We start from the raw sequence: 23,087 nt of genomic DNA, 5'->3' as shown, positions 1-23,087 counted from the left end.
TCCCTTCTCGTCTTGCACCGCCTTCTCCCTCGCCGGGACACTTGGTGTAATCTGTGAGTCACAATCCTCCCCCTTAGCGTGACGTTCAGCCCGGTGGGTTGAGGTGAAAGGGGGCGAGACAAAGCTGCCCATCTGAGGAGTTGTCGGGGAGGGGGGGGAGCTTGGGGTGGGGGGGATCAGTGTTGGTGACACTATGAGGTAGGAGGTTGCTGAAGCAGGATCTTTTAAACGGGAGGTTAGACAGACTCTGAAGGTCTTTTTTTGCCCCACATACTTTGTGTTTTTTTTTTTGGGGGGGGGGTGTAGATAGGAATCTTATAGTTGTCTTTGTTTAGATGTATTTTCTACCTTCCCCAACCCTCGATCTAAAGTAGTAGATTCAGCATGATTGGGACAGCCCGACCTAGGGCGATGTACAGTTTAACAGATTCTACCCCTGCCCGGACAATTTGGGTCTACCGTAACGGGGATCCGTTCTACATGGGGAGGAAATTTATAATCAATCCTCGATACGTGCCCACCTTTGAAGCCTTCATGATCCAGCTGAATGAAAGTGTGCCAACACCCTTTGGGGTGAGGAAGCTCTATACACCCGGACAAGGGCATACTATTACAGACCTCCCGGAATTGCAGCAGGGAGGTAGATATGTGGTTGCTGGCAGGGAGAAGTTTAGGAAACTAAAGTAAGTATGAAGACCGGACCATTGCAGTCCTTTGGATCTTAAAAGTTTTGTTCAAGTTTATCACAATGTGCAAAGTTTCTTCTCTCCTTCCTCCTCGATTTTATTAGATAACAATCCAGGTAGTATAAATTCCAAAGAAAATCTGCACGCTGCTAATTTTAAACCTTTATTCAGTATTGCCAAAAGAAAAAAAAAAGATGCTGATAGCGGAGTTTAGCATAACACTGAAAATATTAGTGGGAAATTCAAGTCCTTGCGGCAAAGATTTTTTTTCTGCATCTTTGTGGTAGGTGAACTGCATTTGCCTTTGCAGTATTCATAATCAGCATTAGAAACTGATTAAGTCAGTGTATTTATAGCTTGCTTGATATATATTAGGGATTAAATGCTCTGAATAATGGTTTTAAAATCCCACAAAATAGAAAATGCCTCAAATAGTTAGTTAATCTAGAATTTGTATGTAAGAAATATTAACTTCTTTATATTTTTATTTTGCACTGTGTTCTATCTTTCCATAGGCAGTCCATCTTTGGAAGTATATAACTGATCTGCTCCAACACAACCCTATTTGCTAATTTGATATTCCTTATTCCTTCCTCTGCCTTGGATTTATCTAATTATTTAAGGCTTAAGTGCAATATGAAAGTCAGTCTGTTCTCTTTTACTTGCCATTGTCTAACTGGGTAGGGAAGGAGTTGCAAAGAGATAAGAAAAGATGGCTGTATTCATGCAACATCTAGATCCATTACACATTTAGTAGCCACATAAACTTGCTTAATTTTATCTTTAACACTAGCACTAATGATGTTACCTAGTTTGGGTAATGAAACATTTTCAAGAAAACAATCAAGCTCAGAGAGTACCAAGGACCTCTCAGTTTTATTTTTGGCCTGACTTTTTACCATTGATTGTTGTGTGATCCCAAGCCAGGTGTGTCAAACTCAAAGCCCGGGGGCCGGATTTGGCCCGGGGGTGCTCAGATCTGGCCTGTGGGGCTGCCCTGGAAAAGCAAAGAAGTGGCCCATGGTGTCTCTGCCAGAGAAAATGGAGCTTGGGAGCCTGTTTTCTCTGGAAGAGTGCACGGGCCATCACAGGTGCCCCCGACACGAGTGATGGTCAGCTGGCCATGCTCCCCCTGGCCATGCCCACTCCAGCCCCCCCAAGATCAAACATAACCCTCATGCAGCCTTCAATGAAATCCGAGTTTGACACCCCTGTCCCAAGCTATTGATTTGTTCAGAGAAAAATGGGTAATTCGCTAACCAAGCTGTATGTTTTATGAATATAGCCAATGAGTAGAGTGCTTTACATACTTCTTTTTGCTGGAGCAAGGAAATAAAGAACAGAGGTATTACAGTATAGGCCAGGGGTGTCAAATTGGTGGCCCATGGGCTGGATGAGTCTCGCGCAGGCCACATCCACCCCAGCTCTGTGAAGGGGAAAAACGTCAGCAACATGATGCAGCGAGTTTGACACCCCTGGTATAGGCCAATAATTAGATCTTTAACTTGATACTTTCTGTTTTTCCTTAAGAAACTGGAGAGTGATAAAAATTTTGATTTGGCTTAAATAATAGCTAATTTTGGGGGAGTTGTAGTGATTGGCTTGCCTATAAATTAGTGGCCAGCTGGTAAAATCATTTGCTTACCAGGAATCTATCCATTTAACAATTGCCTATACTGGATTGAAAGGACTAAGAATTATTTTTATGATAATGTTTCATTGTTCAGTTGGTTAAAATATGTTGTTACTATTAAACTGGAAATGACTTCCAATATGCTCTATAATCTAAACTTGTTCTCAAAGTCTTTTGTTTATATGCAAAATTATTCATAATTAAGACTCACTAGGATAATTGAGACTCACACCTCAATTTACAACAGTTCATTTAGTGACCATTCAAAGTTACAACAGCATTGAAAAAAGTGACATGACCGTTTTTCACAGTTACCACTTTTGCAGTATCCCCATGATCACGTGATCAAAATTCAGACCCTTGGCAACTGGTTCATATTTATGACAGTTGCAATGTCCTGGGGTCATGTGATTACTTTTTGTGACCTTCAGACAAAATCAATGGGGAAGCCAGATTCACTTAACCGGGTTACTAACTAATCAACTGCAGTGATTTATTTAACAACTGTGGCAAGAAAGGTTGTAAAATGGAGCAAAACTCACTTAACAAATGTCTCAACATTTGTGGTTGTAAGTCGAGGACTATCTATAAATGAAAACTGGACTGCAGATTTGTTGAACTGTAATTTATTACTGAATTTGCTGAAACTTGGTACCTCTTGGCTGCTTAGTTGATGAGAGCTGGTATTCATATTAAATGAAATAGGCTGCTGCCTGCAATTCCCACTGTAAGATAATGATTTGTTTTGTTTTGTTTTGTTTTGTTTTGTTTTGTTTTGTTTTGTTTTGTTTTGTTTTGTTTTGTTTTGTTTTGTTTTGTTTTGTTTTGTTTTGTAGTGACGTACTTACTGTGTGATACCTGGCCAGTCTATTTACAGAGCACAGAAGACATAATTTTAGCCTCTGTTCCTTTATCTTGCAAAAGGAAATAGAATTGTCAAAATGCATTACTATTCTTACTTTAATTTAAAGTTAAAAAAAATAGAATTAACTCCTGGAGTGTTGTAGATTTTGTTGTATGAATTGTGCTGCTTAATGTTTACATAAACTATTGGAGAAAGCTGTGGTTAGGATTTAGTATATGATGTCCTTAATAATGATACCCAATTATAATTCTTTTTGTTTTGAAGCCCAAAATGGCATTAGATGCTTAATTTTTTTCCTAGAATCATAATGAACTCAATTATAATAAAATGAAGGTCAGTGTAGATACAGCTAATTTTTAATGAATAGTATGGTTCATCTTGTGGTGTTTGTTCTTTCTTGATGTAGCCTTGTTTTCCATAGAAACAGAGAAGTTTTGAGTAGAGCTATTAGACAAGATGAGAAGATAATGGGTCTAAAAATTAAAAATGAGACCTTTAAATTGGGAACTTTTGATGATGATTTGGTTTTGATTTTACAAGACCCTCTGGAAGGGATTGAATTTTTGATAAAATTTTGATAAAAAGATTTTGGCATTAGCATTTTTAAGATTAATTAACAAAAAACAATCTTGGTAAAAATATAACTACACAAGGTCAAAATGATCTGATGAAAAATATCTGGTTTTAAAATTGAGAAAAAGACTAAATATTTTAGTTTTGTCTTGACTAATATGAACTGTATGTTGTCAAAATAACTGTCAAAGTTTTGAATGAAGTTAGAATATGTTGAGTTGGAAAAAAATGCAGTTGGGAAGAATATCTGTGATTAAGATAAATATTTTATCTAGAATGTTATTTTTATTCCAGACTACATTGACGACTGATATAACATTTAAGCAGTGGCAAAAAGATATTTCCAAGTTTGTTTGGCAAGGCAAAAAGCCTAGAATTAAATACAAAGTGCTGCTGAATACTAAGGAAAGAAGAGGATTAGGACTATCAGATTTGAAGCTGTATTTTGCAGCTTGTTTTTTAATATGGATGAAAGAGTGGGTGACTCTAGGAAATAGGCAGGGGTGAAATCTAAAATTTTTGGCTTAATTAGTGGGCGGGGCTTGGTGGTAAGGTGGGTGGGCGTGGCCAAGTCAATGTCACTTCTTTGCCCTTTTTTAACCTACAAAACACAACACAACACAACTGGCTCACCCACAATGTAAAAGCAGCTGTGCTAGACTTAAAATGGTCCCGCAACAAGCAGGAACCTCACACAGCCACAAAAAGCCCAAAAAAACAACTTTCACACTTTACACACACAAAATTCCACATACAGCTTTGTGAGATTTTGTGTGTTTGTGTAGTTAGAGTGAAACACTACAGAAACACACTAAATCTCAGAAATCTGCACAAATATTATTTTATTTTAATTTATTTTTATATAAAAGCAGCTAAATTTAAAACTTCTTAAACTTTAAATGGCTAGGTCTAAAAAAAAGAACAACTAAAAAAAAACCCAATTAACTATTTTTTTTTAAAGCTCCCAAAGGGGAAAAAACTTACCCAAAGAACAGGGGTCTCCAACCTTGGCAACTTTAAGACTTGTGGACTTCAACTCTCAGAATTCCTCAGCCAGCTTTGCTGGGAGTTGAAGTCCACAAGTCCAGGCAGGAAGGCAGGCAGGCAGAAAGAGCTGCTCACCGATGAGCTTGATTGCAGGCAGGCAGATTCAATTGCTTGCTGATGCATGGATTGCGATTGTCATCATCATCAGCAGCTAAGGTAAGCAAGCTGGAGGCTGGGAGAGGGGTGGGAGAAAAAAAGAACCTTTTTTTCTTTTACATAGCTCTGGCGATCCAAGCTGAGTTGCCTGATTAGCAGGCAATTCAGCTGGGATGTCAGAGCTTGGCTGGTCAGAGCCATTTAAAAGGAAAAAAGGCTCTGATGATCGCAGGGCTCAGCTGGGCATCGGGGGCGGGGGCAGGGATTTTTGCTACTGGTTCTCCGAACTGCCCGCCTCCATCGCTACCTACTCGCCTGAGCTGGTCCGAACCGGGAGCATTTCATCCCTAGAAATAGACCAGTGGTGGGTTGCTACTGGTTTCTCCAGTTTGGGCAAACTGGTAGCAGCAGCGGTGAGAGGCTCCGCCCACCCGCCTGGACGTCCTCAAATATGATCTGAGCATGCGCAGAAGTGGTGCGTGCGTGAGTGAAGTGTGTGTGCGCACGTGAGCGAACCAGTAGCAAAGGTAAGTGAAACCCATCCCTGAAATAGGCAGTTTTTGGAATTGGAAAGACATAATTTAAGATTTGGTTGATACAGCTATTTGTGGTACAATAAAGTTAAGGTTAATATAGATAGATGTGCCATATTGAGAATTTAGAATAGATATAAGGCAAAATGTCTCTTAAAATCCATGTATGTTTGTCACACCAAGATCGTTTGAGAAGGGAAATGGTATTTAAACAAAAATGGTTAACATGTTGATCTGCTGATCTGTTGGAAGGTTTTACATGTCGTTGGTTTCCCTATGCTTAGTTAAGAAGAAGATTTAAGCTTGATAAGAATTATGAATTTGAACATGGTAAGACTAAATTTGATGTGGAGTTGTGTATAAATGATGATCATTTTATTGCTAAGATGTATAAACTTTTATTGAAAAAGAAACAGGATGAACAAATTAAAATCTGTGTGATAAAACGGGCAATTTTTAAAAATAAAATATACATTTGCATCAATGGAAGAGTATGTGGAAGAGGGGGTTGAATTTAAGATTATAATTCAATATAAAATTATTCAAGAGAATTTTTATAAAATGATGTACTGCTGGTATATGACACCAGATAAGCTACCATAAATATACAGGGATTTTCTAATATTCATTGAAAATGTAATCAAACTGAGGGTACACTTTTTCATCTTTGATGGACATGCAAGAAAGCTAGGAAATATTGGGATCAAGCATATATTCTGATGCAGAAGATTTTAAAAGTTAATGTGCAATTGAAACCAGAGATTTTTTTTGGGGGGGGGGGGGTTTAATGGACACGCAAATGGAAATCATCTTATGGAACATCACTTTTATATATGATAACAACAGTGAGATTTTTATATGCTACAAAGGTGGAAAGACTTACAAATACCTATAATGGAAGAATGGATAGTGAAGCTGATGGAGATGATGAAATTGACTGCTTTGACTAAAGAAAACATTGACTTAATTTAATTCTACTTGGAAACTACTTTTGGAACTTTGTGAAACATTGAAAGAAATGAAATGTTAATTTTGGGATCTGCTGATTAGAATTATACAGTATTATAAGAATAATATGGATGGGTGGGTGGGTGGATGGATGGGAAGGGAAGGGAAGAAGGAAAGGAAGAACCTCAGACCTCTTGAAAATTTTCAGAATTTGCTGGTGAATTCCCAGATACCAAATGATCAGAGTTCCTTTTCCATTGTAATTAACTATGTCTGCTGTGTCTATTTCAGCAAAAAGAGATTAATCTCCATGGCACTATGCAATTCCCATGACATGTTTTTAACTTGATAAGCGAGTGAAGGTTTCATGTGTCCTGAGAATAACAAAGAGTCTATTGATGAGTGTCTTAAGGAAGTTGGATTTAGCACAAAATTGACCCAGGTGAAAAGGAAACAGGATGAACAAATTAAAATCTGTATGATAAAATGGGCAATTTTTAAAAATATAATTATATTTGTATCAATGGGAGAGTATGTGGAAGAGGGGGTTGAATTTTGAAGTTCGATTTAAGCACAAAATTGACCCAGGTGTAATTCCCCATAAATATCTAACTCCCTTCATGTCATGCAGACTATTTATCTGAGAGTTAATTTCAGAGTTTCTGCTGGGACCTCAATTCTTGGGTTGTATGTTCCTCTGTGTACCTCCTGTCTCCTCCACAGAGGGTCACCAAAAATAGAAATGTTTGTTAGAGACCTATGTAAAGAGTGATCAATAATAAAAACTGATCCTGTAAAATAGACATAAGTGAGAGTTTATTATCTGTTTAGCTCTTAGATCAAATATATTTCTCCTGCTTATACTGTTCATCATTTGGGGTGGGGGGGTAATTAAATAATATTGAAATTCTGTGGGTTATACATTTTTAAATGTATGTAAAGATATGAGCAGTGAAATTGCTTTTGTTGAACTAACACTTGTAAATGATGACATTTAAAGTAAACCAACACTTCAGCACAAGTTGCTTACTGATGTGGTATTGTTGTTTAGCTTTTTTTTTTTTTTTGCTGCTCACAATATCTATTGTGAGAACTCCAGTAGTATCTCCCTATTAAACCTATTCTTCTAATGTTCATCATTGCATACATTTTCTCCCTAGTAATGGCATAACTTACTGTAGTTTTGCCATTTGATTGAAGAGAATCTGGGTACATTAAGCTTCTACATAAGACAAGACTGCTCTATTGGACCAGATTTCTCTTTTGGACCCTATTTTCAAATTGGTTGACAAATTAATGAGAATGTGATATATTATACTTTTCTGCAGTTACTCTGATATAGGGGCAAAGAAACCTGAAAGAAAGAAGAGGGATGAGGTGGTGAGTATCTCATCAATGCATATTCAATAATTTTCTGAAGAAAACAGTGACTCCATTTTATCAATTTATCATGTACCAACTTAATTTAATTCAGTATGTTATGGTTTAGTAAAATATAGAAATCCTTTGCCATAGAGAGTTCATATATTTATCTTTCATTTGAATACCACACAGCCTATTAAAAAGCTATAATTGGTTGATAACCCATAATATATGAAATACACACACACATATATGTTTATCAACCAATTGTAGCATTTTACTGGGCTGCGTTGTAGTCAAATGTAGGTTAAGTATATGCTCTCTCTCTCTCTCTCTCTCTCTCTCTCTCTCTCTCTCTCTCTCTATATATATATATATATATATATATATATATATATATATATATATATATATATGTATCCGTGGTAAAATATAAAATTTGTTACTACCGGTTCTGTGGGCATGGCTGGGTGGGGGGTGGGGGTGGGGGTAATGTGACTGGGTTGGCGTGACCAACTTTTTTTTATTTTTTATTTTAAAACCATTTTTTCTACAACCTCTTCGGCCGAAGAGGTTGTAAAAAAAAAAAGCTTTTAAAAGCCTCTGAAGATCAGGCAACTCAGCTGGGATCGTCAGAGGCTTTTAAAAGCATTTTTTCTACAACCTCTTTGGCTGAAGAGTTTGTAGAAAAAATGCTTTTAAATTTTTTTTTAAAGCAACTGATGATTGTGTGGGTCAGCTGGGCATGGGCGGGGCGCAGGGATGTTTGCTACCGGTTCTCCGAACCACCTGCCGCCATTGCTACTGGATTGGATGATCTGGTCCGAACCGGGAGCACTTAATCCCTGATATATAGATAGAGAGAGAGAGAGAAGTAGAAGGAAAAAGTAAACATATCAAAAGTCGCAGTCATTGGAAGAAGCAAATAATTTGATCCTTGAACTACAAAGCCAATGTATACAATTGACTGATTTGTAAAATTATGAAAAACATGCTTCACAGTAATTATAGGCCTATTAATAGTTTAAAACCATGCTATATAATGGAAAACCTCCTCCTCCTCCATTATCATCTCTGAGGGCCAAAGAAAGAACATGACCCACAGAGTCTCTCCCACAGAGAGGGTCTCCTCAGGGTGCCATCAGCCAAGTTATGTCGGCTGGCGACACCCAGGGGGAGGGCCTTTTCTGTGGGAGCCCCAGCCCTGTGGAATGAACTGCCCCCGGAAATACGCAAGATCTCCGACCTCCGAGTGTTTCGTTGCGCACTGAAGACCCTGTTGTTCCGCCAGGCAGGGCTATCAACTTAATAATTTTAATTGGGGTATTTTAAATGTTTGGGGTTTTAAATCGGCCAAATCTATGTAATTATTTTAATTTTTAATTATTGTTGTGTGTTGTGTTTTTAAATTGGCTGTACACCGCCCTGAGTCCTTCGGGAGAAGGGCGGTATAGAAATAAAATTATTTATTTATTTATTTATTTATGACAGTGACATTCTAGAGGTGCACATTAAGACTGTAATGTGACAAAGTCTATTGTAAGATCCTAAACATTGCATTTTACTGAATAATTCAAGAATATTCAATCTGTGGTTTAGGGTAATGTACAAAATCAATCATACAATTGTGGAATTGGAAATATCCATATCAGCACCTTACATGAAGCTGGTGAATGTACAAAACTTATTCAGAAGTTTCCAGTGAAGCAAACATTGCAATGAATTCAACATTCCCTGTGGAATACAATTCAAAATATTTCTAACCTTTTAAAATAAAAACAGTAGGGGGGAAAACATATCCCTTGCTTGCTCCCGTGTTTTTCACAAGGGAGCAAGAATGGAACTCTGGTTTCTGATGGAAAAGAATGTTTTAAAAATTGAAAGTAATTGTAATTTATAAAACAACAAGTCGTGGGACTTTATGTGTAAGAACTATGAGTGCCGTTCAGTCTGTACAATCAAAGCAAAATCTTGGATAATATTTCTTAAATTCTAAAGGAATTTTTTTTTGCAATACATTCTGGTCAGAATTTGAATAATTAGAAAAGTACTTGGATTTCAAATCTGGTGTTGTCTACAGCTGTGCAGATATCTGGGGCAAACATGATCTGACCTTTAAGATTCTGGAGTCTTTCTGTTTCTTGCAGATTCGACCAGTAGTCCATAGTAATATAAAAGTTCCTTCCAAATGGCAATCAATTTATAATAAACCAAGAAATATTAAGTGAGTATTTATTTTTAAATTTGTTACGACTGTAAGTTTGTAAGAGTTCTTACATTGCTATTTATGTCCAACTGAAAAAGTATATATGAAGATGGCTTGAGGGTTGGGCTAGAATTCAGATCCCTGGTTCAATATAGAATAATAAGATGGATAAAAATGCCAAATTCATTATAAACATCTGGATGACTATATGACCAATCATAATAACTTTATATTAAATTTTTGGGCAATCTAACTCTAAAGTGACTCTGGGTGGCTCACAACAGTCAAAAAAGTAAGTTTGGGCCTAATTATGCTTCTTTCTTACTTGCCTCACAGGGCTTTTCTGGGGATAGGGGAAGACAATTTTGCATGCTGCTCTGGACTCTGGAGCAGATGTGGGATCAAACAAAAAATAAAAAATAAAATCATAAGCCAAATTTCTCCAATCTGGTATCTTCCAGGAATATTTGTTTATCTGATGGGCAAAGGCTTGCAAGCAAATAAAAGAGGTCAGTTTGGTTTATGTAGGAGCATCCAGATTCCAGACATTAGTTTTACTTGTTTTTTGTTGCAACAAGACTCCAATTGGAGCACTTTAGCAAACAGCAAATTCTTTTTTATATAGAAGATCCTGAGAAATTCATATATTATGTTTTCAGTACTGACCTCTGAGTAATTTATTCATCTCATTTCCTTGAAATTACAAGGATGAAGCTACTTTGATAAAGTTAGCACTAATATCAATCTTAGTTTTTCAAACTTTTGGGATATATAAAAAGGAAAAAGAAGGGACAATGTTTTACAATGTTTATAAATGGCTTGACTATGCCTTTATTTTGATCAGATAATGAATCTTTCCTTAAATGTATTTAAGTGCCACTAAAATTTATTTCAACAAAGAAACTTTAATATGTGTATAATGACAGTTCCACTAGATGGCCCCAAATATCTTATAAATGCAACTTCCATTGCTTTAGAATCCTGTTTTAAAGAATCAGTCAGACATAAATATTTGGCCTGAAACCAGATTTACATAATTGATTTAGATGGTTAGTGAATACATTGTGATTTTGGTATGTTGCTGTACTAAGAACGATATTGGAATGTTTTTTCTAGATAATATGCAACAGTTTTAATAATACTTAGAGCAACAATCTACAGTTGCTGCAAATAGTTTCAATGAAATATTGCTATAGATAAAGAAGTAGGATGTGAAACTAAAAAGTAGATTAATTTTCCAGAACTATATTGTACATTGGTATCACAGTATTCTTCAACCCTTGAGGTTGAGTTGTATTTTATACTTTTTCATGTAATGGAACAGATACACACTTAAGTAAAATGCTTAAGGGAGTTAACAGCAGTATTGAGAACAATGCTTTGCATAGCAAAGCTTGTTATAAATTCTCTTTTCTTACACACATGTATGATTTTTAAAAGAAAAAGTGGAAGAATGGAAATATATATATATATTCCCGTCTGTCTGTCTGTCTGTCTATCTATCTATCTATCTGATAAATGATCCAAATTCACTCTTTTTAAACAAAGATTTTTGTATCCACATCTCAATCATAGTTTCTTAGGAGCATAAGTCCCATTGATTTCATTTTAACCATATCTGGATTAGCATGCTTAAGTCCCACAATAATTCCATATGTAGTTATAGGTTGAGGAAGAAACATTCTCTAATACAGGTCTCAGTAGAAAAACCAATTGATTTTATTAGCTTTTTAAAAGAATTGCACTTTATTTCCTCTGGGAATTGTTGAGGGCATCTTCAGTTGCTATAGAGAGAAAATAAAATTTCAAAAGCCAAACCTTGAGTTCTTCAACTAGACATATTTATATTTTTGAAATATGAACATTAACAACCTAAGGAGTTTAGAATTTATTCAATAAATTAAGATTTAAAATGTATTGCTGGATGTGGCTGGATCCTTAATGAAACATCATCAAAATGATTTGCTTACGTATTTTCAATAATTCCTATTAAAATTAGGTTTATATATTTTTGTTTTTGACAGTGTTTTCACAAATGGAGATCTCTTGATACCGCCCATGAAAATCCTTATACCTAGATTTACACTAAATTATTGGAATAGTGTCCTTGCACTTGTAAATGAAAAAGTAATTCCTCGCTCTGGGGGTATTCGTAGGTAAGTTAGTCTTATAGTAACCTTCTATTAGAAGAATGAAAAATGCGATTAAGATAGGTGACTTTTAATAACCACAACCAAACAGATCACACAGATCCAACAAAACCACTTCCAGGAATGCAATTGCCCCCCCCCCGGCAACCCGCACCCCCCCCTAAATATGGAGCCACCTGAATACAATCAGGACAGGCCATGCCATGCCATGCCAGAACTAAAGCAAAGCTCTTTAAGTGGGGAACAAACTATAACACATATAGTTCAAAAATGCCTCGTCAGGAAATTTCAAAGCACATGGGATGATCTCATTGCAACCACACCAGAAGCAGTTAGATGATTAGCTTCCTTAGATATTGAAATATAACATCTATCCTATTGGAATTCTATGGCTCCATATTATAGTAATGTTATTATGGTTTTACCTTAATTTAACATTTTATCTCCTATATTGTATTGTCCACATATCGTTTATGTGCATATGTATGTGTATGTATATGCTGATGCTTTACTTAAACTAAATCTGTATATCGGTGATAGCATGACCTCTGATGCCATATGCTAAATAATAATAAATAGTAACCTCCTTATAAGAGTGGACTTAATATATTATTTTTGGCCCTTCCTAAAAGTACAGTTAAATTAGAACTTTTAAGGAAACTATAATAATCAAAATAATAGATTTTGCAGGAATTTAAGACAGGGTTGACAGTCTGTTATTTATTAAAGTGAGCTGCTTTTTGCAGGCTTCCATGTGAGCTTAAAAAGAAAGATAAAGTAACATGATTAATGAAACTCTTACAACAGAATTATCTTTGTCTCAGGCTTACACACAATCCATGCTTGTGCTTACACAAGTTCTGAAGTAGTTTTAAATTGTTTTTGAAGCCCTAATCTCTACCACCAAAGGTACTAATACTTTAGAAGAACATTGCTGCTGAATCAAATGTAATAAAATGTTTTGCGAGTGGCTAAATACTAAACACTCTATCAAGATATGAGGACAATAATTCTCACACCCTGTTGTTGGTACTAGTGGTGGTAAATACCATATTTCTTAAATTTTCATCGTTTGCCCAGATTACTGCCAAATTGACATCCACTGCTGGGAATCCTCTCTCTCCCTAAACTATACTTTAAATTAGGACTTACAAAGTAAACATGATTTATAGTGAAACATGTATGCTTGAGTTAAAAGTTCAAACTGTTGTTATTGTTGACAAAGGAAGAAAGAAAAAGTAAGGTTCTACATTTAGGCAAGAAAAATCAAATGTACAGGTATAGGATAGGTGGTACGTGGCTCAACAGTAGTACTTGTGAGAGGGCTCTTGGAGTCCTAGTGGACAATCATTTAAATATGAGCCAGCAGTGTGCTGCAGCTGCCAAAAAAGCCAACACAGTCCTAGACTGCATTAATGGAGGGATAGAATCAAGATCACGTGAAGTGTTAATACCACAATGTAAAAAAGATGTTGAGACTCAAGAAAGAATACAGAGAAGAGCAACAAAGATGATTAGGGGACTAGAGGCTAAAACATACAAAGAATGGTTGTCTGGAATTGGGTATGTCTAGTGTAATGAAAAGAAGGACTAGGGGGTTACATGATAGCAGTGTTCCAATATCTCAGGGTTGCCATAAAGAAGTGGGAGTCTACAAAGCACCTAAGATAGGACAAGAAGGTATGGATGGAAACTAATCAAGGAGAGAAGCAACCTAAAACTAAGGAGAAATGTCCTGATAGAACAATTAATCATTGGAATGGCTTGTGGATGCTACAACACTGGATGTTTTTAACAAGAGATTGGACAGCCATTTGTCTGAAGTGGTATAGGGTTTCCTGCCTGAGCAGGGGGTTAGACTTGAAGACTTCTAAGCTTCATTCCAACTCTGTTATTCTGAGGATCTTTTCGGTTTTGTAAACCATCGTTTGGAAGAATCCATTGTCTAATTTGTTTTTGCTCTTGAATATTTAAAACTCTTGTCAGTTTGCATGCAAGTTGAAGGAACATGAGATTTCTACATGCATCTGGGGTGCATGATTTGGCTTATAACTTAAGTAACCACATTTCTTTGCAGCATTGCCAATGGATAGCACTGCAAGCTTCAGGTAAGCTGTTTTTTTCTGTACTTGCCTTTAACTTGCAGTAAAGATCTAATCTTGATTTACACTGAAAGGTATTTTAATGTGTATTGCTTTTTTCCACCCAGCCTAAAATTTGGAGTTGAATGCAATGTTTACCAATTTTCTCAATATTAGAACCAGAAAATTATCTCTCCACTTTGGTCATTGTTTCTATATATTTTTATAGTTATTGTTTCTTAATTCTCTTTTTATAATAATTCCATTCTGTTCCTTCTTGGATCTGGAGGTCCCTCAAGTTTACAGTACTTCTCTCTGTTTTGGTTTTACATAATTGAAGACCAAAGATAGAATTCAAAATATAAAAACAAACATTTCATGGTGAGTAAAGTTTATAATGTCACTTAGGTATACTTATACCCATATTAATTTCCTCTTCTTTGTAGATTGTTTACTTTAAATGGTCAGCCTATACATGGACCTGATAAATTAGAAGATAACCAATTTTATGTTGCATGTGGCAAAGAAAGATTTCAGCGTTTGCCATACTGGCAACATCCTAAGGTTCCAGAAAATATTCGTCGGTAAGCTGGGACTTATCTAAACTGATCTTTTGTAGCTAGTTGCTGAAAACCAGCTCTAGCTGAGCCAAAAACCTTATTTTTCCTAGAGTTAAGATAAAGATTTATGATTACTTGGATTGCATGTATATTGCAGGAGTTATTTTTTTAAAAATTTTTTTTGGCTGAAATGAAAAATATGAAGTTGATCTGCAGATTTAACTGTTTAAATCTTCCTTTAACCCAAAGCTTTTTAAATACACTCATTTGTCTCTATTACTTCTAAATTGTTTAATATTAGTTTGCTGGAATAATAAAGTACTTGTTTAATATATATAATATGATAGCTTAATTGTTAATATGTCAATAATATTGAGTTAAATCATTCAAAGATTTTTTAAAACAATGGTATCTATCTCTTTGTTGCTGTTCCTTTATTTTTTAATTATTGAAGGCATGCTTCTAATTAATATATTAGTCACTGATTTTATTATTTTGTTCCATATATGCGATATGTAAAATATTATAAAGCAAGCTCTAATTCCCCTGCCATTCCATAATGAACAGATACCATTTTTTAAAATTTAATACATTCCATAATGTATAGATTTGGAGATGATTCCTATAGGGAATTCAAAAAACACCACTCTTGTATTCTAAATAATATATTTCTTTTAAGTGGATAGCAGGGAGTTCTTCTATTGTCTTTAAGACGTTCTTTGTCTTCCATGAAAAACCTAGATTGAATCTACTAGCTAACAATAGAGACAGTACTCTAAATAGAGTTGAACAGCCTTTAAAAATGTGGAAATCCAAACTAAGTTAGGTTTATTTTAATCATTTTTTTTCTGTAATATTTCTAATGGTGTCTCTTTTTTTTAACCTTCTGTTTTATCTCATGGAATTGAACCATCTCTGCTGGATTCTTCCTTTCTAGGATCAAGATCAAGTCATGTTGATTTGATAAGCTGTAGTAAACTTCAGATCTAGTGAGGGGGAAAAAAAACACTTTGTAATCCACTCAAAATTATCCAGAGATTCACAGCTAGCTATTTTCAGTGCATTCAGTTCAGTTCATTGCTGGAGATTCAGCTTCAAAAACATCTATTCTTTATCATGATTTTTATGATTCACAGAGCTGCATTAGGAACTTTCCAGAGCTTGGTGAGGGCATGTTAGTCCTTGATCTCTTTGTTTTGTTAACAGTTATTATATAGTTTATTGCCATACAGAACCTGTTTTGCTAAGTGTCAACATTGCAAAAGTAAACTTAGGAAAAATAAAACACAAACTGAGTTTCTTTTTTTTTTTTAATTTGATTTATATGCCGCCCTTCTCCAGGGACTCAGGGCGGCTTACAAAGCGTTAAGCTATAATGCATTGTAAGCCGCTTCACTGAAGCAAATAACTTTGCTTCAGTGAAGATCATGCAGTACAATCTTGTAATTATTCTTCACACTTGTTTTTATTTATTTTATTTATTTTGTCAAACATGTACGAGATAACAGGTATAAGTATAAACATGGACAAGAACATAGGAAACGAGTATAAATAAATGGGGACAGTAAGACAGGGACAGTAGGCATGCTGGTGCGCTTATGCACGCCCCCTTTACGGACCTCTTAGGAATGGGGTGAGGTCCACAGTAGACAGTTTAAGGTTGAAGCTGTGGAGGTTTGAGGATGTAACAACGGAGTCAGGTAGAGCAGTCCAGACGTTGACCACTCTGTTGCTGAATTCTTATTTTCTGCAATCGAGTTTGGAGCAGTTTACCTAGAGTTTGTATCTATTGTTTGCCCATGTATTATTGAGGTTGAAGCTGAAGTAGTCATTGACAGGCAGGACATTGTAGCAGACAATTTTGGGTACTATGCTTAGGTCAGACCATAGGCGAGGTAATTCCAGGTTGTCCAGGCCAAAAATTTCGAGCCTGGTGGCATAAGGGATTCTATTGTGAGCAGAGGAATGGAGTATAAAATAAAATAAATAAAATAAAATAAAATAAAATAAAATAAAATAAAATAAAATAAACTTAGGATGAGCACAAACTGAGTTTCTTTGCTTCAGTGAAGATCATGCAGTGCAGTCTTGTAATTATTTTCCCCGCTTGTTTCTCCCACTTTGGCCATTTTGGGTAGTAAATTCAAAAGCAATAGACTCGAAAACCATTGTAGTGCTCTGATTTAACTACCAATGAATGCCCCCCCCCCCCACACACTTCAGTACATAATCTTTGATGTTTGCAGCAAACTAAAAATCACCCAAATTGTTCCGTACTACATACCATATTCAGTATGCACTTTCAAATGGAAGGAGAGCCCCATCTATTAAGTTTTGAAAGTGCAAGTAATAAGAAGCAGAAGAGATTACATAACAGGCAACAATCTAGTTTTTTTAAAAAACAACAACAATGCACCAAAGTTTATTATTTTTTGTGCGGAAAAAAATCACAGATTTGTCATTTGCAATTCTGCTGCAGTTGGTAAAACATACCTGCAATAGGAAACCACCATAAAATATGGAATTGTATAAGGTGATCCTTATGAGGTAAAAGCCCATGAAATGTAAGTTTATGGTTTTTATAACGTTACAAGATTCTTTGTTGTTTAGCTACTACCTAATGTCACCCTAAAATTTCTTTTCTTCAGATGAAGAATATTTGCCCACTAAAAAAAACACAGCATAAAAAGTATGCAAGCATGTTTTCTTCTAGGGGGCCTCCTTAACATCACTATATAGATAACATTATGAAATAGTGGAAATTGTTTAAGAAATTAGCAGCTTATATAAGTGACTGTTTGAATATCAAGTGACATTTGTAACTTGAGGAAAAAATATGGGAAGTGGGTATTTCTTTATAAGCTGGTGATTACACAAATATTTTCATGCTTCTCAGTATCATCATATTTTTCCAAGAAGAATGAAGTTGATAAAAGTAGCCAAACAAATAGAAAGTTTAAGTGTTAGTTTATAGTCTAGAAATGTGTGCACGTTGATGGATTGAAATCAAGAGGGTTGGAGATAAGGCTATAGTTACTTAATGAGGTAGTTAGAAAGCTGTTAGGAAGACTAAATTACAAGTATATCCAGCCTAAAATATTTTAATTGGTTTGACTCAGCATTTTTCAAGTATAGACTAGGATGCACAAACATAAAATATCAATAAGATGAACTAATTCCACAAGATATTTTCTGCATTCTCACTGAAACTTTTATGGGGCTGAAATACATAGCTGTAAATTAACATGAGATCAGTAAATGATATTTTTACTCCACATCATGCCAATTTGTTTATTTATTAAAAGAAACTTTTTAAAAAATCAGGTGAGACAAAGACAATGAAGGGCAACAAAGAAAGTATCTAGCGAAAATTGTGCCTATAGGCCATATGAAGACAAATTCCAAAAATAAAGTTATGGATGGACTGTAATAATAATACTGGGGCATGTTAAACTTAGTAATTCAGCAATGAATGGCTTCAGAACATACCAGAATGTTCCATTCTGTTCCAGACATTACCAGAGTTCTCTAGAACATGATGTTTTGTGGGTGACTTGGCAATTTCTCAAAGTAATTGCCAAACTATTATCTGGAGCTGATTTGCAAAGTCCTGGGAGTGGTCTAGCTCTGAAACATGCCTGTTTCATTCAGAACTTTGTGGGATCTGAAATGTTCCATTCCCTTATCTCTATGTACTGTCCATCCTGAACAGTTTAGGTTGCAAGCAGTCTGAATTGTTTCACATCAGAAAGGAAAAACAGGAATGAAGTGCTTTCAGGACAGTATCTAGCGGTAAATAAATTTCATTTACCTGAAAGATAAAATCTAGGAAGAAATGTTAGGTACGAAAACTAGATCATGCCCTTAAATTAGGAGCGAACAATGTCTAGCATTGAAATGTTTAGGGTACAGCCCTAGAATTCTGCCAAAAGATGTCAGCATATTGAAAGTTTTAGTGTGACCTACTGATAAATGTCTAGGGAATATGTGATGAATAATTATACTATATTAATTAAATTAAATTTAATTAAACTAAATTTGAACAAATTTAGTTTTTATCCTAGCTTTATTGATTTTTTTCCCTTTAGCCCAGGCTCATAAAAGATTGTATACAACTGCAAATTCTTAAATCCCAAGATGTCTGTGAAAAGTTTTCTATTCTATCACCTTTCTACTTCTTTAAAAAATTGTTCTCATGCTCACTACTGAGATTATAGTAGTTTGTGATCAACTAATCTAAAAATTATTTATGAATCTGAATGGTAGTTCTTAACTCTATTAAATAAAGATAATTACAATAATATGATTTACAGTTACATTTATAAATAATTATTTAGGTAAATTGTCCTTTGCATTTTAGGAATTTTTTGAATTCACCAGAACCTTCAGAAAAACTCCCTCTGAAAAAGGTAAGAATTTGTTTTAAAATACTATGAAATATGCAGTGCATATATAACATTAACTCTGAATACTGCTTGAGCTCCATTAAGTCTTGCCGTTGAGCTAAATTTATATGGGCAAACACTCAGTCTAAATGATTTTTAGTTACTACTTTACTATTTTTGCATATCATTTATTACAAAATATAATACCTTAGCATCACAGCACAAATGTTATTCTTGCCTTGTGGCAATGCAAAAAGCAAAATCTTGGTAAACCCAAAAATATAATAGTCAAATACATCAACTCACTAGCAACCAGTTTGTTATAAGTGCAGTTTATACAAGAAAGAGGATCATTCTTGAATTTGGCTGTTTGTCCAAATCTAATGGCACTAATTCTTCAGCATCATATAACCAATTGACCACGATGGGTAATAGGGTGTAAATATAGAGTTAAGGATTTACTCTGTGTCCACTCTTAGTTTGCTGATGTAACATCCTACCTTTCTTCCTTATCATACATACAGAATACAGGATTTTGGGCTCTCCTGCTCATCACCGTATTAAGCTAGGTGCTGGCAGATGCAGGATAGCAGGGGCTGCAGAGTGCAAGGAAACAGAACAGAATAACCAAGTTGGAAGAGAAAAGGGACCTTGGAGGTCTTCTAGTCCAGAGGTCACCAACTGGTGGTCCACAGTGCACCCGGGTGAATCAGGTGTTTCGGGATGACCAATGGGCCAGTCCTGTGACTAGAGCTCTGGAATATGGGACCAGCCAGGCAGCTTGTGGTGGGGCTAGAAATCTCTGCCGTAGAGTGTAGTATGTGCAACTTGCAACTTTGCTGGTGGTGCAACGTGCAAGGAGTAGTGCAGCCCTCGCCGACCGGAACGAGGTAAAGATGCTATTGCGGCAAGGGGTGGTGATGGCAGTGCAGGCGGGCCGAAGCAGCAGGTGTCGGCAACCTGCAGCTCTTTCATCCCCCTGCTGTGGATCTCTTTTGGCTGAACCCACCTGTGGCTGGTCCCGCCCCTCGCCCTCCCCTCCCAATCACTCCTCGCCTGGCCTGAGAAGGTAAGGGTGTTGGCGGCAAATGGAGACTTGTTCAATATTCCAGAGTGGGAGTGAAGCGCCCCTGTAGTTTCTTCATCTCTTGCTGGGTCTTGCGGGCGCTTCCGGCCCTTTTTGGTGCTGCATGCACCTCAGTTGCTCGGGGAGACACATGACTTCCTCTCAGCCTTGAGACACTGGCTCGGCCCAGCCGTTTCTCTCTGCCACTGCTGTTGGTTCCTCCATTGCCTGCCCACTGCTCTTGCAGCACCTTGCACAGCACAGTTAAATGTAGCACACTTCACAATGGGGGCGATGGCATCCCCTCCTCCTCCTGGAGCCCATTACGATGCAGAGCATCGGCTGCAGCCTGGTCGGGTGAGTGTCTTAGGGCAGAGAGCAAGGTCATGCATCTCCCCAAGCGACCGAGGTGCGTCCAGCATCAACAAAGGTTGAAGAAGCACCTTTGAGACCGAGAGAGTGCCGGAGAATCAGAATGAGAGAGAGATGCGAGAGAGACATGAGAGAGAGACAGAGAGACAGGTGAGAGACAGACAGACAGACAGACAGACAGACAGACAGAGATAGAGAGACAGAGAGATGAGAGAGAGAGACAAGAGAAAGACAGAGATGACAGAGAAAGACAGAAAAAGACAAAAAGCGATACAGAGAGAGAGAGAGACAGAGTATGAAAGAGAGACAGAGAGAGATGAGAAGAGAGATACTTGTGTCCCATAGAAAAGAAGGCATCAGGAGCCACAAAACCTGGGTAGGCATGGCTGGGAGGGAGGGTCATGTAACTGGGTGGGAGTTGAGTTGGTCATGCCCACCCAGGTTTTGTAGCTTCTGGTGTATTGTTTTCTGTGGGAAACGGGTCAAATGCGCTGGATTCATATTAGTGGTCCACGGGATTTAAAATTATTAATTTAGTGATCTCTGAGGTCCGAAAGGTTGGTGACCCCTGTTCTAGTCCAAACCCTTGCTCAAGCAGGAAACCCTGTACAATTTCAGACAAATGGTTGGTCCAATCTCTTCTTGTAAATTTCCAGTATTGGAGCACCTGTAACTTCTGGAGCAAGTTGTCCCACTGATTAATTGTTCTAACTGTCAGTAAATTTCTCCTTAGTTCTATGTTGATTCTCTCCTTGATTAGTTTCCATCCATTTCTTCTTGTCCTGCCTTCAGGTGCTTTGAAGAATAAATTGACCCCTCTTCTTTGTGGCAGCACCTTAGAAGGGGTTGGAGGTCATGTTAACTCTGGGCTACAATAACAGCCCAAAGTTTGAGGACAGGGCATAAAAATCATTGAGCCCCTTGTACCTTTGAACAATTGCTGAAGAAATGGTCATTAAAAATGGATATTTTCTAACAAAGGAAAGAAGTGTGCCATATGTTCTCATTCTCCAGTCCATTTCTCTTTGTTACCACTGGACCGTGAGTTGATGTAGTATATGGCTGTACTTTTTTCCTTTTTACTCTTCTTTTTACTTATTTTATTTTTTATTTTACTTATTTTGCCTTCAAGTCAGTATTGACTCTTGGTGATTGCCTTGACTAGTCCCTGCATTTTCTTGGCAAGGTTTTGGAAGTGGTTTGCCCTTGTCTCCTTTGTAGGGCGAGAGTGATTGGCCCAATGTCACCCAGTTTACTTCGTACCCAAGGCAGGACCCCTGTGCCTAAGAGAGAACTAATGTTGGGTCTTCCCACTTGCAATCCAACATCATAACCTCTATACCACACTGGCACTCCAGAGCAGAGAGAGGGAGAGAGAGAGAGTTCTGAACCCCAAAGAAATAAATCCATCATTTTGGGATTTGTATTTGTTGCAGCCTCCTATAGAAGGACCTAAGCAAAGAGATCGCATTGTGACTCCCATAGAAGTATCACGACAAGGAGGAGGAGATAGGATCTCCGTTTATTATGCCAAATCTGACAAAGCAAGGCAAGAAAGACAGGCTCCTAGACCTGTGTCTCCCAATGATGGTAACATGACATAATGTAGCTGGTGCCTAAGATTTCAGAATGACATTGGGTCTTTTCCTACTTGCACTTAATTATGGCCCAGATTTGATCTGGGAGTTAAGTCATCCTTCACTATACTAGCATTAAAGTCATGTTTTTCCCTTACTCCAGCTTCAAGATGTATAAAATCTATTAAGCTTTGTCACCTTTACTTTGGAGCAGTGTTTGTCAACCACAGTAGCTTTAAGCTGTGTGGATTTCAATTCCCAGAATTCTTCAGACAGCATGGTTGGCTGAAGAATTCCGGGTATTGGTCCAGAGAGATCCATCCCTCGGCTGCTATTTTGTGATGTGCTGCAGGGCTCAATATTTTCTCCTCTCCTTTTCAACATCTGTATGAAATCACTGGGCAACATCATCCGTCATCAAAGGTTGAGGTATTTACAGTATGCCTCTACTCTTGGTGATCCAAGTGATGCTATGGCTGCTCTCTCACGGTGCCTGGAGGCTGTGGGAGCCTGGATGGAGGAAAAACAGGCTTTGGCTGAATATTTTTGGGTACCCGGAGCTCCAGGATCTGGGACTTTGTCATCTTTGACTCTGGATGGGGTGGCACTGCCTCAATCAGTTCTGGACTGCAACTTGGGGGTTCTCTTGGACTTGTGACGCCTGCTCGAGGAGCAGGTAGCTATCACAGCTAGGAGAGCCTTTGTACAACTTTGTGTTGTGCACTAGTTGTGGCCTTTCCTGGATCAGGATTTCCTGCGCTCAGTTCCTAGTCATCTCATGGTTGAACTATTGTAATGAGCTCTACATGGGGCTACCCTTGAAGAGCATTCAGAGACAACAGCCGGTGCAGAGTGCACTGGTAAAGGCAGTTTTGGGGGCCCCAAGAATAGCCCCTATAACACCACTGCTCCACAAACTGCATTGGTTGCTGGTCTGTTTCTGGGTG

General features: G+C 37.2%; 1 protein-coding gene and 1 long non-coding RNA gene across 4 annotated transcripts in view; one reads left to right on the top strand and one right to left on the bottom strand.

Annotated features, from left to right (window-relative positions):
- The first annotated feature begins 5 nt into the window (after positions 1 to 5).
- DCDC2C (doublecortin domain containing 2C) overlaps positions 6 to 23,087 on the top strand; it is a 46,269-nt gene continuing 23,187 nt past the window's right edge. For all 3 annotated transcript variants that reach the window (XR_004593751.3, XM_034432037.3, XM_034432036.3), the window contains exons 1-7: positions 6 to 683; positions 7,710 to 7,761; positions 9,891 to 9,967; positions 11,974 to 12,105; positions 14,627 to 14,764; positions 19,101 to 19,149; positions 22,000 to 22,153. Coding sequence is in view for 2 of the 3 variants with exons in the window: in XM_034432037.3 (XP_034287928.1) it covers positions 385 to 683; positions 7,710 to 7,761; positions 9,891 to 9,967; positions 11,974 to 12,105; positions 14,627 to 14,764; positions 19,101 to 19,149; positions 22,000 to 22,153 (901 nt within the window). In the remaining variant the exon portion in view is untranslated. The remainder of the gene's footprint in view (positions 684 to 7,709; positions 7,762 to 9,890; positions 9,968 to 11,973; positions 12,106 to 14,626; positions 14,765 to 19,100; positions 19,150 to 21,999; positions 22,154 to 23,087) is intronic.
- LOC117674197 (uncharacterized) overlaps positions 15,547 to 23,087 on the bottom strand; it is a 38,369-nt gene continuing 30,828 nt past the window's right edge. The window contains exon 4 of the long non-coding RNA XR_015731326.1: positions 15,547 to 15,726. This is a non-coding gene — a long non-coding RNA (uncharacterized LOC117674197). The remainder of the gene's footprint in view (positions 15,727 to 23,087) is intronic.

Source organism: Pantherophis guttatus, chromosome 1 (genome assembly GCF_059756535.1).
Source record: "Pantherophis guttatus breed Tessera chromosome 1, ASM5975653v1, whole genome shotgun sequence".
Lineage (NCBI taxonomy): Eukaryota > Metazoa > Chordata > Lepidosauria > Squamata > Colubridae > Pantherophis > Pantherophis guttatus.
The sequence above is the reverse complement of the archived record's forward strand: the minus strand, read 5'-3'. Positions and strand labels throughout refer to the sequence as shown.